At 45.8% G+C, this 14,726-nt stretch overlaps 1 protein-coding gene across 1 annotated transcript in view; it reads left to right on the top strand.

Moving 5' to 3' along the window:
- The first annotated feature begins 6,083 nt into the window (after positions 1-6,083).
- LOC148133793 (C-type lectin domain family 7 member A-like) overlaps positions 6,084-14,726 on the top strand; it is a 183,224-nt gene continuing 174,581 nt past the window's right edge. The window contains exons 1-2 of the mRNA XM_087985743.1: positions 6,084-6,336; positions 8,162-8,269. Coding sequence (XP_087841869.1) covers positions 6,129-6,336; positions 8,162-8,269 — 316 coding nt within the window. The 5' untranslated portion in view covers positions 6,084-6,128. The remainder of the gene's footprint in view (positions 6,337-8,161; positions 8,270-14,726) is intronic.

Genomic DNA, 14,726 nt, shown 5'->3' with positions numbered 1-14,726 from the left:
TCAAATTATCTATAACTCAGTTAATATCCATTAAATTATCAATAACTTGGTTAATATTTGTTTAAATTATCGACTGCCTAAAAGATATTTCTCAAAATTATTATTAACTTTTTCAAATTATCTATAACTCAGTTAATATCCATTAAATTATCAATAACTTGGTTAATATTTGTTTAAATTATCAACTACCCAGTTGTTATTTCTCAAAATTAGCAATAACATTTTCAAATTATCTATAACTCAGTTAATATCCATTAAATTATCAATAACTTGGTTAATATTTGTTTAAATTATCGACTGCCTAAAAGATATTTCTCAAAATTATTATTAACTTTTTCACATTATCTATAATTCAGTTAATATCCATTAAATTATCAATAACTTGGTTAATATTTGTTTAAATTATCAACTGCCTAAAAGATATTTCTCAAAATTACTATTAACTTTTTCAAATTATCTATAACTCAGTTAATATCCATTAAATTATCAATAACTTGGTTAATATTTGTTAAATTATCAACCAACCAAAAGATATTTCTCAAAATTATTATTAACTTTTTCAAATTATCTATAACTCAGTTAATATCCATTAAATTATCAATAACTTGGTTAATATTTGTTTAAATTATCAACCAACCAAAAGATATTTCTCAAAATTATTATTAACCTTTTCACATTATCTATAACTCAGTTAATATCCATTAAATTATCAATAACTCGGTTAATGTTCATCAAAATTATCACTAACCAGTTCAAATTAGCTATAACCCTGTTATAGATTATCCATTAGATTATCCATAAGCCAGTTAATATTCAATAAATTATCAGTAATCCAGAAACTTTCTTTAAATTATTAAACTCATACAATAAGTCAATTAATAGTCATTAAATATTATCACTTACCCAGTTAATATTAATCAGATTATCAATAACCTAGTTAGTATTCATTCTTGATAAATTCTTCAAATTATCAATAAACCGGTTATCGGTTCGTCAATTACTTCACCAAATTACCAAGAATCCAGTTAATATCTTTAAATTATTACTAAACTCTTCAAGTGATCATTAATTCCATTGTTTCAAATGAAGCCTAAGTAATCTTCATCAAGTTATCCTTTAACTTCTTATTATCAAAAGCTGTTCGATATCCACTAGCCGAGTGAAAATTCTTTCTCGATAGTCTCTTCAAACGTCTACTCATCCAGTCAGCGATCATTCAATTATCAGTCACATCAAGTTGTCACTTGCATCTTCAAATTGTTCGCAACTGAGTTTATATTCCTTCAACTGACACTAACCTCTGTACCTTCATTGAATAATTGTCATTAATCCAGGTGACATTTTGTGGTATTTTCAGTCATTTCAAATTGGTTAACTGGTCAGCAATCGAGTTGAAACTCCATCTCAGTAACCTCTTCAAACTTTCACTCTCCCTGTTAATATTCGTTCAAAGATCAACATTGTAGTTCAAACTAGGTCGTACTTATTAAATCATATAAATCCATTTATTATATAAACAATGCCATCAAATGATCAACAAACCGGTTAATAGTTATTAAACTGTCAGTAAATCAGTTAATAGTCATCAGACTGTCGAAAGCTATCAAGCTATCAATAACCTACTAATATTTTTGAAATTATCAACAATTTATCAAACTATCATAAAGCTGTCGCTCCCAGACTCAATTTATCATTAACCTGGTTAATATTTCTTAAATTGTCTTTGTTCTTTGAATTAACAAAAGCCAAATTAATATTTATTATATCATCTATACCATCTGTAAATTTAATATCGTTAAATTCTCTTTTAAAAGTTACCAACAGCCCAATTAATATTTATTGAATAGTCAGTAATTACTTCCCATTATCAATAAACTGTTATTTGTTAACCTAGTTACCAATAGCCACCTTTCAATAACCCACAAGATTCATAAAGTTATCAATATTGTCAGACTATCCGGTTAGTGACCAATAGCCTGATTGATATTTATTACATTTTAATAAATCTGTCACATTAATTAGATTACCAATTAACCTCCCCCCCCCCCCCCCCCCCCACCCCGCGGTAAATCATTAGCAACCCGGTTAAAATTCATGAGTTTATCAATAACATTTTGAAATTACTCATAACCGGGTTAATATTCGTGAAATCACCCCCATCGTCTTCACAGTCACAACAGGCCCCGTTATCCCTCACAAACGTCTCAAGAGCTTGTTCAAAAACTGAGTGAAGTTTCATTAGTTTGTCAACAGCTGCATATTACCAGTAACCCAGTTAATCTCCATTAAATTATCTCTTCGATTTGTCAAGGACCTGGTTAATTTTTGTTACTAATACCAGTAGCTTCTTCAAACGATCAATAAGCCAGGTCGTTTTCCTGAAATAATCAATTACCCCTGCAAATATACATTGAGCTCCCCCAAATTGTCACTCAGCCAATTGCGTTGCGGTTAAATTGTCAGTAACCTCTTCAATTTATCGACAGCCCAGTTAATACTCAGTAAATTATCAATAACCTAGCTTATAATCATTAAACTGTTAATAACTTCTCAAACAATCCAGTTAATGAACGTTTATTAGCGGTATATGGGTGAGTAATCTCTTCCAAATATAAATAATTCTGCTAATATTTCTTAAATTCTCTATTTACAGTTCAGTTTATATTCTTCAATTTAACATATTGTCAAAAGCTGTTTATTTTTCAGTAAATTCACACTCAGTTACTATTGATCTGTTGTCAAAAAGCTCTTTACATTATCGTAAGTGTAAGTAATAATTTTTAATTTTTCAGTAACCCAGGCACTAGCCGTTAAATTATCAATACGTTCTTCACATTATCAATAAGCTCGTCAATATTTCTTAAATTGCGAATAACCTCTTCACATTCGTGATAACTCAGTTAATATTCACCGGGTTATCACTAACTTTTTCAAACTATCAATAGCCCCGTTAATTAATCGACTAACAACCTATGTTTATAACGTTATCATTTCTCTGTTTAAAATTCAATCAATTCTCAACCCAATGTGTTGAGAACTTCTTCAAAGTCTCAAAATTTCTTAAATTATCTATTTATTAAATTACCTATTAAATCGTCATCAAAACCTGGTTCCCATTCACTAAGTTATCGATAACCTCTCCACGTCATCAATAACTCGGTTCACCGTCCTTAAGTTGTCACTAACCTCTTCAATTTATTGATAACGCAGTTAAAGTTCATTCAAAAATCAATAACTTATTCAACTTATCGATACTCCACTTAATGTGCATTAAATTATCAAAACCATCGCCAAATTATCAATAAAACAGTTAAAATTCAATAAGTTATCAGTAGCTGTTAGAAGTCTCAATAACCTGGTCTATTCAAATGGTCAACAATCTCTTCAATTTTTTGATTAACACGTTTAGTAACAATTAAATTATCAATAGCACCTTCACATTAGCAACGCTATCAGATTCTCTGTCCCCTTTTCCAACAGCGCGTTAAATTATAAACCATCTCCCCACGTTATCACTAAATAAATTGTCGATAAGTTATCGATAGCGCAGCAAACACTAATTCGATTATCACTCAGGTCTTCAAATTGTCACTAACCCAGTTAACGTTTCCCAGTTATCAATAACCCTGTTAGTACTCAATAAATTAGAAGTAAGATCTTCCGTTTATCAATAACTCGGTTAATTTTTGTTATTATTGACAATACCTTCTCGATATTGCCGATATTTATTACAATATCAATATTCTGGCGAATATTTATTAAGCTGTCCAGGAAAGTTTTCAAATTACCCATATCCCAGTTAGCCTTCCTTAAATTATTAATAAATATCTTAAGTCAGCAGTAACGCGGTGAATTTTCAGTAAATTGTCAACAAAAAAGGACTTCAGATTGTCAATAGACTGGGTAACATTCCTTAAGTTATCAATAACCTCTTCACATTAACAACTACTAGCTTAATATTGTTAAATTATTATTAATTCACTTAAAATTACACTTTTCAATTGATTAATATTCAATAAATTATCAATAATTTTCTCAAATTAGAAATAGCCCCATTAACTTCCATTGAAACCATCAATAAACTCTTAAAATTATCAGTAAACCAGTTAATATTCATCAAATTATCAATAACATCTTTAAATTGTCAGTAATCCATTTAATATGTATTAAATTATCAATAGCATTTTCAAATTGTCACTAATTCAGTATTTATTAAATTATCAATAACAGCTTCGTGTCAATAACCCAGTTAATCCTTGTCCGTTTATCGGGAACAATTACTTGTTAAAGTTTATTAATCTGTCATCGATAACACCGCTAATACTCATTCCCTGACTGATACCTTGTTCAAGTTCATTCAAGTTATTCTCAACAGTCTCAGGGCTCATTCAAACTTTCACTCTCGGCCACTTATTGGCTGTTAGATTATCCGTGGCCTATTGTGCATTCACTCCGTCGGCACCAACTTGTTAAAGTTGATTAAACAATGATCAAGGACGTCAGTGCTCATTAAATTATTAACCACTTTGTAAACACTCATTATATAATTCACAATTTCTTTTCCAATCGTCAATACCTCAATATTTAGGAACTCATACTGTTAACTGTTCATTAAGTTAGCGTCAGCTTAGCAAAAAATGTTTTAAATTATCGGCAACTTGTTAAATAATTCCGCTAACGTTCCTTACACGTTATTTTCGCAAGAACTGACTAACTGTTGGTTAAGTTAAAGGTACTCAATTGAATTTTGTTCTCGATAACTTGTTAAATGTTCACACGTTATCAATAACTTAAACATTTATTCAAACATTGTCAGCTCAAAGTTGTTTAAACCGTAACCATCTCAGTGTCTGTTCACAAGTTTATTTGTAACTTGTTAACAGAATAATTGAAATAACCGATTTAGGGTTTATTGGCTTATTGATTTGGACAGTGAACACCCTTTGGATATACTTGGTGAACGTTAATTTAATGACTATTTGCTCGTCAAACCGTTGTGACGAGCTGAAATTGTTTGTTGAATACATTTAGAGAATTTTACGTTTTCAGTCACTCAGCAACCAATAGCCTGTTCGTTATTTTATCAGTAACTTAGTGAACAGTCACCGGGTAATGAGAGTGAACTTAATAAGTTACATTTAATGAACATTTACAAAGTATTTGTCAAATAACTTTGTTTTTTGAAATAACTCGCTTAAACACTGACTGCAGAATTCGCCTTATCTCAGTCAATGTTTGCTGATTAATTGTGAACATTTGTTCAGGAATCGGGTTAATTCACCCTGAACCCGCATTCGCTCGTCCAGTTAACGTTGAGCGGCGCCATCAAGTGATTTCACTGACATTGGACAAATGACACCCGCTCCGTTATCAATTTGCGGGTAAATTACAGATTTGGGATCCGGATCAGCTCGGACCGTTCGCCTCGTGTGGCTGGGTATTCCACAATCGCAGTGAATTGCGCGCAGCTCAGGTTGTGAATTTCGCCGCAGGGACCTGGGTTCACTCCCTGCCTGAGTCAATCTCGGTCAGCTTCAGCAAACGTGCTGAACGACTCGTTCTTAACATCGAGAAACGCCCCGGAGAACAGTAACACGCCCGCCGCATTCCACCTTTCAGAAACAAACCCCCCACACCGGCTCGGTTGGCAAGATTTAATCCCCGACTTAACAATATCGGCTGGGTTCAAATCTTAATCACCGAGGGGAGTCTGTGCTCAGTGAACATTCGGCTGGTCTGGAGTAACCGCAAACGAATCCGTTACACGGTCTCGCTGCCCGAAGTGAGTTTACTTGAACGTTAGTTGGTGAAGCCTCCTGGTGCGTGCTTTCGAACGCGTCCGACTCCGACGAGCGAGCGAGCGAGGAATTCATTGCCCGGCCGGTTGAAGGCGCTGTCTGCTCGGAAAACCTCATCCGATTCGGGAGAGAGAGAGAGAGAGAGGGAAAGAGCGCGGACAGTCGAGATACTTTCGCGGCTGGTCTGAACGTCGAACGGCCGGCCCCTGCCTCGGGGCCCGAGCGGCCGTGAGGATGCGGGGCGAGGCCTAGAGCAAGGGGGAGGGGGTTTGGGGGGGGGGGTGGGTGGGGGGGGCCGCGCGGCGCCGCTGCCCAGAGGCCGCGGGGCACATGGCGGACGATGACGAGGAGGATTGGTACCGGTGCAGGCAGTGGGAGGAGTGCAGCTCGCTGGAGGACGAGGACGAGGGGGACGAGGCGACGGCCGCGCCCAGGATGGGCCCGCAGCAGTGGGGGGACAGGAGGCACCGGTCGCGGTGGGAGGACGACGAGCTCAGCGCAGCAGAGTCCTCGGTCTCGGGGAGCGGGACGGACGAAGGTAACCGGCTGGGGAGGGCGGTCAGGGGAAAGGGGGAGGGGGGGGGCGCGGATCGATATCCTGTCCCTGGGGGACGGTGTAGAGGGAGCTTCACTCTGTATCTAACCCCCTGTCCCTGGGAGTGGGGGGGAAGGTGTAGAGGGAGCTTTACTCTGTATCTAACCCCCTGTCCCTGGGAGTGGGGGGGGAATGGTGTAGAGTAAGCTTTACTCTGTATCTAACCCCCCTGTCCCTGGGAGTGGGGGGGACGGTGTAGAGGGAGCTTTACTCTGTATCTAACCCCCTGTCCCTGGGAGTGGGGGGAACGGTGTAGAGGGAGCTTTACTCTGTATCTAACCCCCTGTCCCTGGGAGTGGGAGGACAGTGTAGAGGGAGCTTTACTCTGTATCTAACCCCCCTGTCCCTGGGAGTGGGGGACGGTGTAGAGGGAGCTTTACTCTGTATTTAACCCCCTGTCCCTGGGAGTGGGGGATGGTGTAGAGGGAGCTTTACTCTGTATCTAATCCCCTGTCCCTGGGAGTGGGGGACGGTGTAGAGGGAGCTTTACTCTGTATCTAACCCCCTGCCCCTGGGAGTGGGGGGACGGTGTAGAGGGAGCTTTACTCTGTATCTAACCCCCTGTCCCTGGGAGTGGGGGGGACGGTGTAGAGGAAGCTTTACCCTGTATCTAACCCCCTGTCCCTGGGAGTGGGGGGGACAGTGTAGAGGGAGCTAACCCCCTGTCCCTGGGAATGGGGGGGACAGTGTAGAGGGAGCTTTACTCTGTATCTAACCCCCTGTCCCTGGGAGTGGGGGGACAGTGTAGAGGGAGCTTTACCCTGTATCTAACCCCCTGTCCCTGGGAGTGGGGGGGACAGTGTAGAGGGAGCTAACACCCTGTCCCTGGGAGTGGGGGGGACAGTGTAGAGGGAGCTTTACTCTGTATCTAACCCCCTGTCCCTGGGAGTGGGGGGGACGGTGTAGAGGGAGCTTTACTCTGTATCTAACCCACTGTCCCTGGGAGTGGGGGGGACGGTGTAGAGGGAGCTTTACTCTGTATCTAACCCACTGTCCCTGGGAGTGGGGGGACGGTGTAGAGGGAGCTTTACTCTGTATCTAACCCCCCTGTCCCTGGGAGTGGGGGGACGGTGTAGAGGGAGCTTTACTCTGTATCTAACCCCCTGTCCCTGGGAGTGGGGGGACAGTGTAGAGGGAGCTTTACTCTGTATCTAACCCCCCTGTCCCTGGGAGTGGGGGGACGGTGTAGAGGGAGCTTTACTCTGTATCTAACCCCCTGTCCCTGGGAGTGGGGGGACGGTGTAGAGGGAGCTTTACTCTGTATCTAACCCCCCTGTCCCTGGGAGTGGGGGGACGGTGTAGAGGGAGCTTTACTCTGTATCTAACCCCCTGTCCCTGGGAGTGGGGGGACGGTGTAGAGGGAGCTTTACTCTGTATCTTTCCTCCTGTCCCTGGGAGTGGGGGGACGGTGTAGAGGGAGCTTTACTCTGTATCTAACCCCCTGTCCCTGGGAGTGGGGGGACGGTGTAGAGGGAGCTTTACTCTGTATCTTTCCTCCTGTCCCTGGGAGTGGGGGGACGGTGTAGAGGGAGCTTTACTCTGTATTTAACCCCCTGTCCCTGGGAGTGGGGGATGGTGTAGAGGGAGCTTTACCCTGTATCTAACCCCCCTGTCCCTGGGAGTGGGGGGGACGGCGTAGAGGGAGCTTTACTCCGTGCCTGTCTTCACCCCTTGAGTTGTTGCCATTCCAGGCCGTGGGCTCCAGGACGGGAAAGCTCCCGGTCTGATCCGGGCCTCGCACTGACCCTGTCCTCCCTCGTCTGCGCAGGGAGGTGCTGGCGGCTGCTCTGCGGCCGACCGTGGAAGATCGTGGCTATCGGGTCGCTCACCATCGCTGCCGTGTGCGCCATCGTCTCCGTCATCCTCTACAGCGAAGGTGAGTCCGTCTTCATCGCAGTCCGCCTGCGCTCGGTCGAAGCAGAGACCCTCTGCCCCCCCCCGCTGCCGAGCGGGAGAGAAAGAAACCGAGCGCCTGCCTCAGAGGGCGAAATCTCCCCCAAGGTAGCGCAGAAGGAGGTGGGGACCCAGACGGTGCCTGAGAGAGAAAGTGAGAGAGAGAACAGGGCAGAGAGAGAGAGAGAGAGAGAGTAACCAGGACAGAGAGAGAGTGTGAGTGAGAGAACAGGCCAGGGAGAGAGAGTGAAACCAGGACAGAGCGAGAGAGTGAGTGAGAGAACAGGGCAGAGAGAGAGAGAGAGTGTAACCAGGACAGAGAGAGAGAGTGAGTGAGAGAACAGGCCAGGGAGAGAGAGTGAAACCAGGACAGAGCGAGAGAGTGAGTGAGAGAACAGGGCAGAGAGAGAGAGAGAGTGTAACCAGGACAGAGAGAGAGAGAGTGAGAGAACAGGGCAGAGAGAGAGAGAGAGAGAGTGTAACCAGGACGGAGAGAGAGAGTGAGTGAGAGAACAGGGCAGAGAGAGAGAGAGTGTGTAACCAGGACAGAGAGAGAGAGAGAGAGTGAGTGAGAGAACAGGGCAGACAGACAGAACGAGAGTGTAACCAGGACAGAGAGGGAGAGAGTGAGTGAGAGAAGAGGGCAGAGAGAGAGTGTGTAACCAGGACAGAGAGAGTGAGTGAGAGAACAGGGCAGAGAGAGAGAGTGAGAGTGTAACCAGGACAGAGAGAGAGAGTGAGTGAGAGAACAGGGCAGAGAGAGAGAGAGAGAGTGTAACCAGGTCAGAGAGGGAGAGAGTGAGTGAGAGAACAGGGCAGAGAGAGAGAGAGAGAGAGAGAGAGTGTAACCAGGACAGAGAGAGAGAGTGAGAGAACAGGGCAGAGAGAGAGAGAGAGAGAGTGTAACCAGGTCAGAGAGAGAGAGTGAGTGAGAGAACAGGACAGAGAGAGAGAGTGACCAGGACAGAGAGACAGAGTGAGTGAGAGAACAGGGCAGAGAGAGAGAGAGAGAGAGTGTGTAACCAGGACAGAGAGAGAGAGTGAGTGAGACAACAGGGCAGAGAGAGAGAGAGAGAGTGTAACCAGGACAGAGAGAGAGAGAGTGAGAGAACAGGGCAGAGAGAGAGAGAGTGTGTAACCAGGTCAGAGAGAGAGAGTGAGTGAGAGAACAGGACAGAGAGAGAGAGAGAGAGAGAGTGTAATCAGGACAGAGAGAGAGAGAGAGTGAGTGAGAGAACAGGGCAGAGAGAGAGAGAGTGTGTAACCAGGACAGAGAGAGAGAGAGTGAGTGAGAATTACAGGGCAGAGAGAGAGAGAGTGGAACCAGGACAGAGAGAGAGAGTGAGTGAGAGAACAGGGCAGAGACAGAGAGAGAGTGTAACCAGGACAGTGAGAGAGAGTGAGTGAGAGAACAGGGCAGAGAGAGAGAGAGAGAGAGTGTGTAACCAGGACAGAGAGAGAGAGTGAGTGAGAAAACAGGGCAGAGAGAGAGAGAGTGTAACCAGGACAGAGAGAGAGAGAGAAAGAGAGTGAGAGAACAGGGCAGAGAGAGAGAGAGAGAGAGAGAGAACAGGGCAGAGAGAGAGAGAGAGTAACCAGGTCAAAGAGAGTGAGTGAGTGAGAGAACAGGGCAGAGAGAGAGCGAGTGTAACCAGGACAGAGAGAGAGAGTGAGTGAGAGAACACGGCAGAGAGAGAGAGAGTGTAACCAGGACAGAGAGAGAGAGTGAGTGAGTGAAAAGGGCAGACAGAGAGAGAGAGTGTAACCAGGACAGAGAGAGAGAGTGAGTGAGTGAAAAGGGCAGACAGAGAGAGAGAGTGTAACCAGGACAGAGAGAGAGTGAGTGTGAGAACAGGGCAGAGAGAGAGAGAGTGTAACCAGGACAGAGAGAGAGAGTGAGTGAGAGAACAGGGCAGAGAGAGAGAGAGAGAGTGTGTAACCAGGACAGAGAGAGAGAGAGTGAGTGAGAGAACAGGGCAGAGAGAGTATAACCAGGTCAAAGAGGGTGAGTGAGAGAACAGGGCAGAGAGAGAGCGAGTGTGTGAGCGAACAGGGCAAAGAGAGAGAGAGTGTAACCGGGAGAGGGAGAGAGAGAGTGAGTGAGAGAACAGGGCAGAGAGAGAGAGTGTAACCAGGACAGAGAGAGAAAGTGAGAGAGTAACCAGGACAGAGAGAGAGAGTGAGTGAGAGAACAGAGCAGAGGGAAAGAGAGAGTGTAACCAGGACATAGAGAGAGAGTGAGAGAGAGAACAGGGCAGAGAGAGAGAGAGAGAGAGAGTAACCAGGACAGAGAGAGAGTGAGTGAGAGAACAGGGCAGAGAGAGAGAGAGAGAGTGTAACCAGGACAGAGAGAGAGAGAGTGAGAGAACAGGGCAGACAGAGAGAGAGTGTGTAACCAGGACAGAGAGAGAGAGTGAGTGAGAGAACAGGCCAGGGAGAGAGAGTGACCAGGACAGAGAGACAGAGTGAGCGAGAGAACAGTGCAAAGAGAGAGAGAGAGAGTGAAACCAGGACAGAGCGAGAGAGTGAGTGAGAGAACAGGGCAGAGAGAGAGAGAGAGTGTAACCAGGACAGAGAGAGAGAGAGTGTAACCAGGGCAGAGAGAGAGAGAGAGAGAGAGTGTAACCAGGACGGAGAGAGAGAGTGAGTGAGAGAACAGGGCAGAGAGAGAGAGAGTGTGTAACCAGGACAGAGAGAGAGAGAGAGAGAGTGAGTGAGAGAACAGGGCAGACAGACAGAACGAGAGTGTAACCAGGACAGAGAGGGAGAGAGTGAGTGAGAGAAGAGGGCAGAGAGAGAGAGTGTGTAACCAGGACAGAGAGAGTGAGTGAGAGAACAGGGCAGAGAGAGAGAGTGAGAGTGTAACCAGGACAGAGAGAGAGAGTGAGTGAGAGAACAGGGCAGAGAGAGAGAGAGAGAGTGTAACCAGGACAGAGAGGGAGAGAGTGAGTGAGAGAAGAGGGCAGAGAGAGAGAGTGTGTAACCAGGACAGAGAGAGTGAGTGAGAGAACAGGGCAGAGAGAGAGTGTAACCAGGACAGAGAGAGAGAGTGAGAGAACAGGGCAGAGAGAGAGAGAGACAGAGAGTGTAACCAGGTCAGAGAGAGAGAGTGAGTGAGAGAACAGGACAGAGAGAAAGAGTGACCAGGACAGAGAGACAGAGTGAGTGAGAGAACAGGGCAGAGAGAGAGAGAGAGAGTGTAACCAGGACAGAGAGAGAGAGTGAGTGAGAGAACAGGACAGAGAGAGAGAGAGAGAGAGTGTAACCAGGACAGAGAGAGAGAGAGAGTGAGTGAGAGAACAGGGCAGAGAGAGAGAGAGTGTGTAACCAGGACAGAGAGAGAGAGAGTGAGTGAGAATTACAGGGCAGAGAGAGAGAGAGTGGAACCAGGACAGAGAGAGAGAGTGAGTGAGAGAGTGAGTGAGAGAACAGGGCAGACAGACAGAACGAGAGTGTAACCAGGACAGAGAGGGAGAGAGTGAGTGAGAGAAGAGGGCAGAGAGAGAGAGTGTGTAACCAGGACAGAGAGAGTGAGTGAGAGAACAGGGCAGAGACAGAGAGAGAGTGTAACCAGGACAGTGAGAGAGAGTGAGTGAGAGAACAGGGCAGAGAGAGAGAGAGAGAGAGAGAGTGTAACCAGGACAGAGAGAGAGAGTGTGTAACCAGGACAGAGAGAGGGAGTGAGTGAGAAAACAGGGCAGAGAGAGAGAGAGAGAGTGTGCAACCAGGACAGAGAGAGAGAGAGTGTAAGCAGGACAGAGAGAGAGAGAGTGTAACCAGGACAGAGAGAGAGAATGTGTGAGAGAACAGGGCAGAGAGAGAGAGTGTGTGAGAGAACAGGGCAGGGAGAGAGAGAGAGAGAGTAACCAGAACAGTGAGGGAGAGTGAGTGTGAGAACAGGACAGAGAGAGAGAGAGAGAGTGTAAGCAGGACAGAGAGAGAGAGAGTTGTAACCAGGACAGAGAGAGAGTGAGTGAGAGAACAGGGCAGAGATAGAGAGTGTGTAACCAGGACAGAGAGAGTGAGTGAGAGACCAGGGCAGAGAGAGAGTGCAACCAGGACAGAGAGAGAGTGAGTGAGAGAACAGGGCAGAGAGAGAGAGAGAGTACCCAGGACACAGAGAGAGAGAGTGAGTGAGAGAACAGGGCAGAGAGAGAGAGAGAGTGTGCAACCAGGACAGAGAGAGAGAGAGTGTAAGCAGGACAGAGAGAGAGAGAGTGTAACCAGGACAGAGAGAGAGAATGTGTGAGAGAACAGGGCAGAGAGAGAGAGTGTGTGAGAGAACAGGGCAGGGAGAGAGAGAGAGAGAGTAACCAGAACAGAGAGGGAGAGAGTGAGTGAGAGAAGAGGGCAGAGAGAGAGAGAGTGTAACCAGGACAGAGAGAGAGAGTGAGTGAGAGAAGAGGGCAGAGAGAGAGAGAGTGTAACCAGGACAGAGAGAGAGAATGTGTGAGAGAACAGGGCAGAGAGAGAGAGTGTGTGAGAGAACAGGGCAGGGAGAGAGAGAGAGAGAGAGTAACCAGAACAGTGAGGGAGAGTGAGTGTGAGAACAGGACAGAGAGAGAGAGAGAGAGAGTGTAACCAGGACAGAGAGAGAGTGAGTGAGAGAACAGGGCAGAGATAGAGAGTGTGTAACCAGGACAGAGAGAGTGAGTGAGAGACCAGGGCAGAGAGAGAGTGCAACCAGGACAGAGAGAGAGTGAGTGAGAGAACAGGGCAGAGAGAGAGAGTATAACCAGGACAAAGAGAGTGAGTGAGTGAGAGAACAGGGCAGAGAGAGAGTGAGAGTGTAACCAGGACAGAGAGAGAGAGTGAGTGAGAGAACAGGGCAGAGACAGAGAGAGAGTGTAACCAGGACAGTGAGAGAGAGTGAGTGAGAGAACAGGGCAGAGAGAGAGAGAGAGAGAGAGTGTGTAACCAGGACAGAGAGAGAGAGAGTGTAACCAGGACAGAGAGAGAGAGTGAGTGAGAAAACAGGGCAGAGAGAGAGAGAGTGTAACCAGGACAGAGAGAGAGAGAGAAAGAGAGTGAGAGAACAGGGCAGAGAGAGAGAGAGAGAGAGAACAGGGCAGAGAGAGAGAGAGAGTAACCAGGTCAAAGAGAGTGAGTGAGTGAGAGAACAGGGCAGAGAGAGAGCGAGTGTAACCAGGACAGAGAGAGAGAGTGAGTGAGAGAACACGGCAGAGAGAGAGAGAGTGTAACCAGGACAGAGAGAGAGAGTGAGTGAGTGAAAAGGGCAGACAGAGAGAGAGAGTGTAACCAGGACAGAGAGAGAGAGTGAGTGAGTGAAAAGGGCAGACAGAGAGAGAGAGTGTAACCAGGACAGAGAGAGAGTGAGTGTGAGAACAGGGCAGAGAGAGAGAGAGTGTAACCAGGACAGAGAGAGAGAGTGAGTGAGAGAACAGGGCAGAGAGAGAGAGAGAGAGTGTGTAACCAGGACAGAGAGAGAGAGAGTGTGTAACCAGGACAGAGAGAGAGAGTGAGTGAGAGAACAGGGCAGAGAGAGTATAACCAGGTCAAAGAGGGTGAGTGAGAGAACAGGGCAGAGAGAGAGCGAGTGTGTGAGCGAACAGGGCAAAGAGAGAGAGAGTGTAACCGGGAGAGGGAGAGAGAGAGTGAGTGAGAGAACAGGGCAGAGAGAGAGAGTGTAACCAGGACAGAGAGAGAAAGTGAGAGAGTAACCAGGACAGAGAGAGAGAGTGAGTGAGAGAACAGAGCAGAGGGAAAGAGAGAGTGTAACCAGGACATAGAGAGAGAGTGAGAGAGAGAACAGGGCAGAGAGAGAGAGAGAGAGAGAGTAACCAGGACAGAGAGAGAGTGAGTGAGAGAACAGGGCAGAGAGAGAGAGAGAGAGTGTAACCAGGACAGAGAGAGAGAGAGTGAGAGAACAGGGCAGACAGAGAGAGAGTGTGTAACCAGGACAGAGAGAGAGAGTGAGTGAGAGAACAGGCCAGGGAGAGAGAGTGACCAGGACAGAGAGACAGAGTGAGCGAGAGAACAGGGCAAAGAGAGAGAGAGAGAGTGAAACCAGGACAGAGCGAGAGAGTGAGTGAGAGAACAGGGCAGAGAGAGAGAGAGAGTGTAACCAGGACAGAGAGAGAGAGAGTGTAACCAGGGCAGAGAGAGAGAGAGAGAGAGAGTGTAACCAGGACGGAGAGAGAGAGTGAGTGAGAGAACAGGGCAGAGAGAGAGAGAGTGTGTAACCAGGACAGAGAGAGAGAGAGAGAGAGTGAGTGAGAGAACAGGGCAGACAGACAGAACGAGAGTGTAACCAGGACAGAGAGGGAGAGAGTGAGTGAGAGAAGAGGGCAGAGAGAGAGAGTGTGTAACCAGGACAGAGAGAGTGAGTGAGAGAACAGGGCAGAGAGAGAGAGTGAGAGTGTAACCAGGACAGAGAGAGAGAGTGAGTGAGAGAACAGGGCAGAGAGAGAGAGAGTAAC

This window comes from Chiloscyllium plagiosum, unplaced genomic scaffold, assembly GCF_037043375.1.
Source record: "Chiloscyllium plagiosum isolate Xiang-an unplaced genomic scaffold, Cpla_swu_hap1 HiC_scaffold_203, whole genome shotgun sequence".
Taxonomy (NCBI): Eukaryota; Metazoa; Chordata; class Chondrichthyes; order Orectolobiformes; family Hemiscylliidae; genus Chiloscyllium; species Chiloscyllium plagiosum.
Note: the sequence above shows the minus strand (reverse complement) of the source record. Positions and strands in the feature narration are given on the sequence as shown.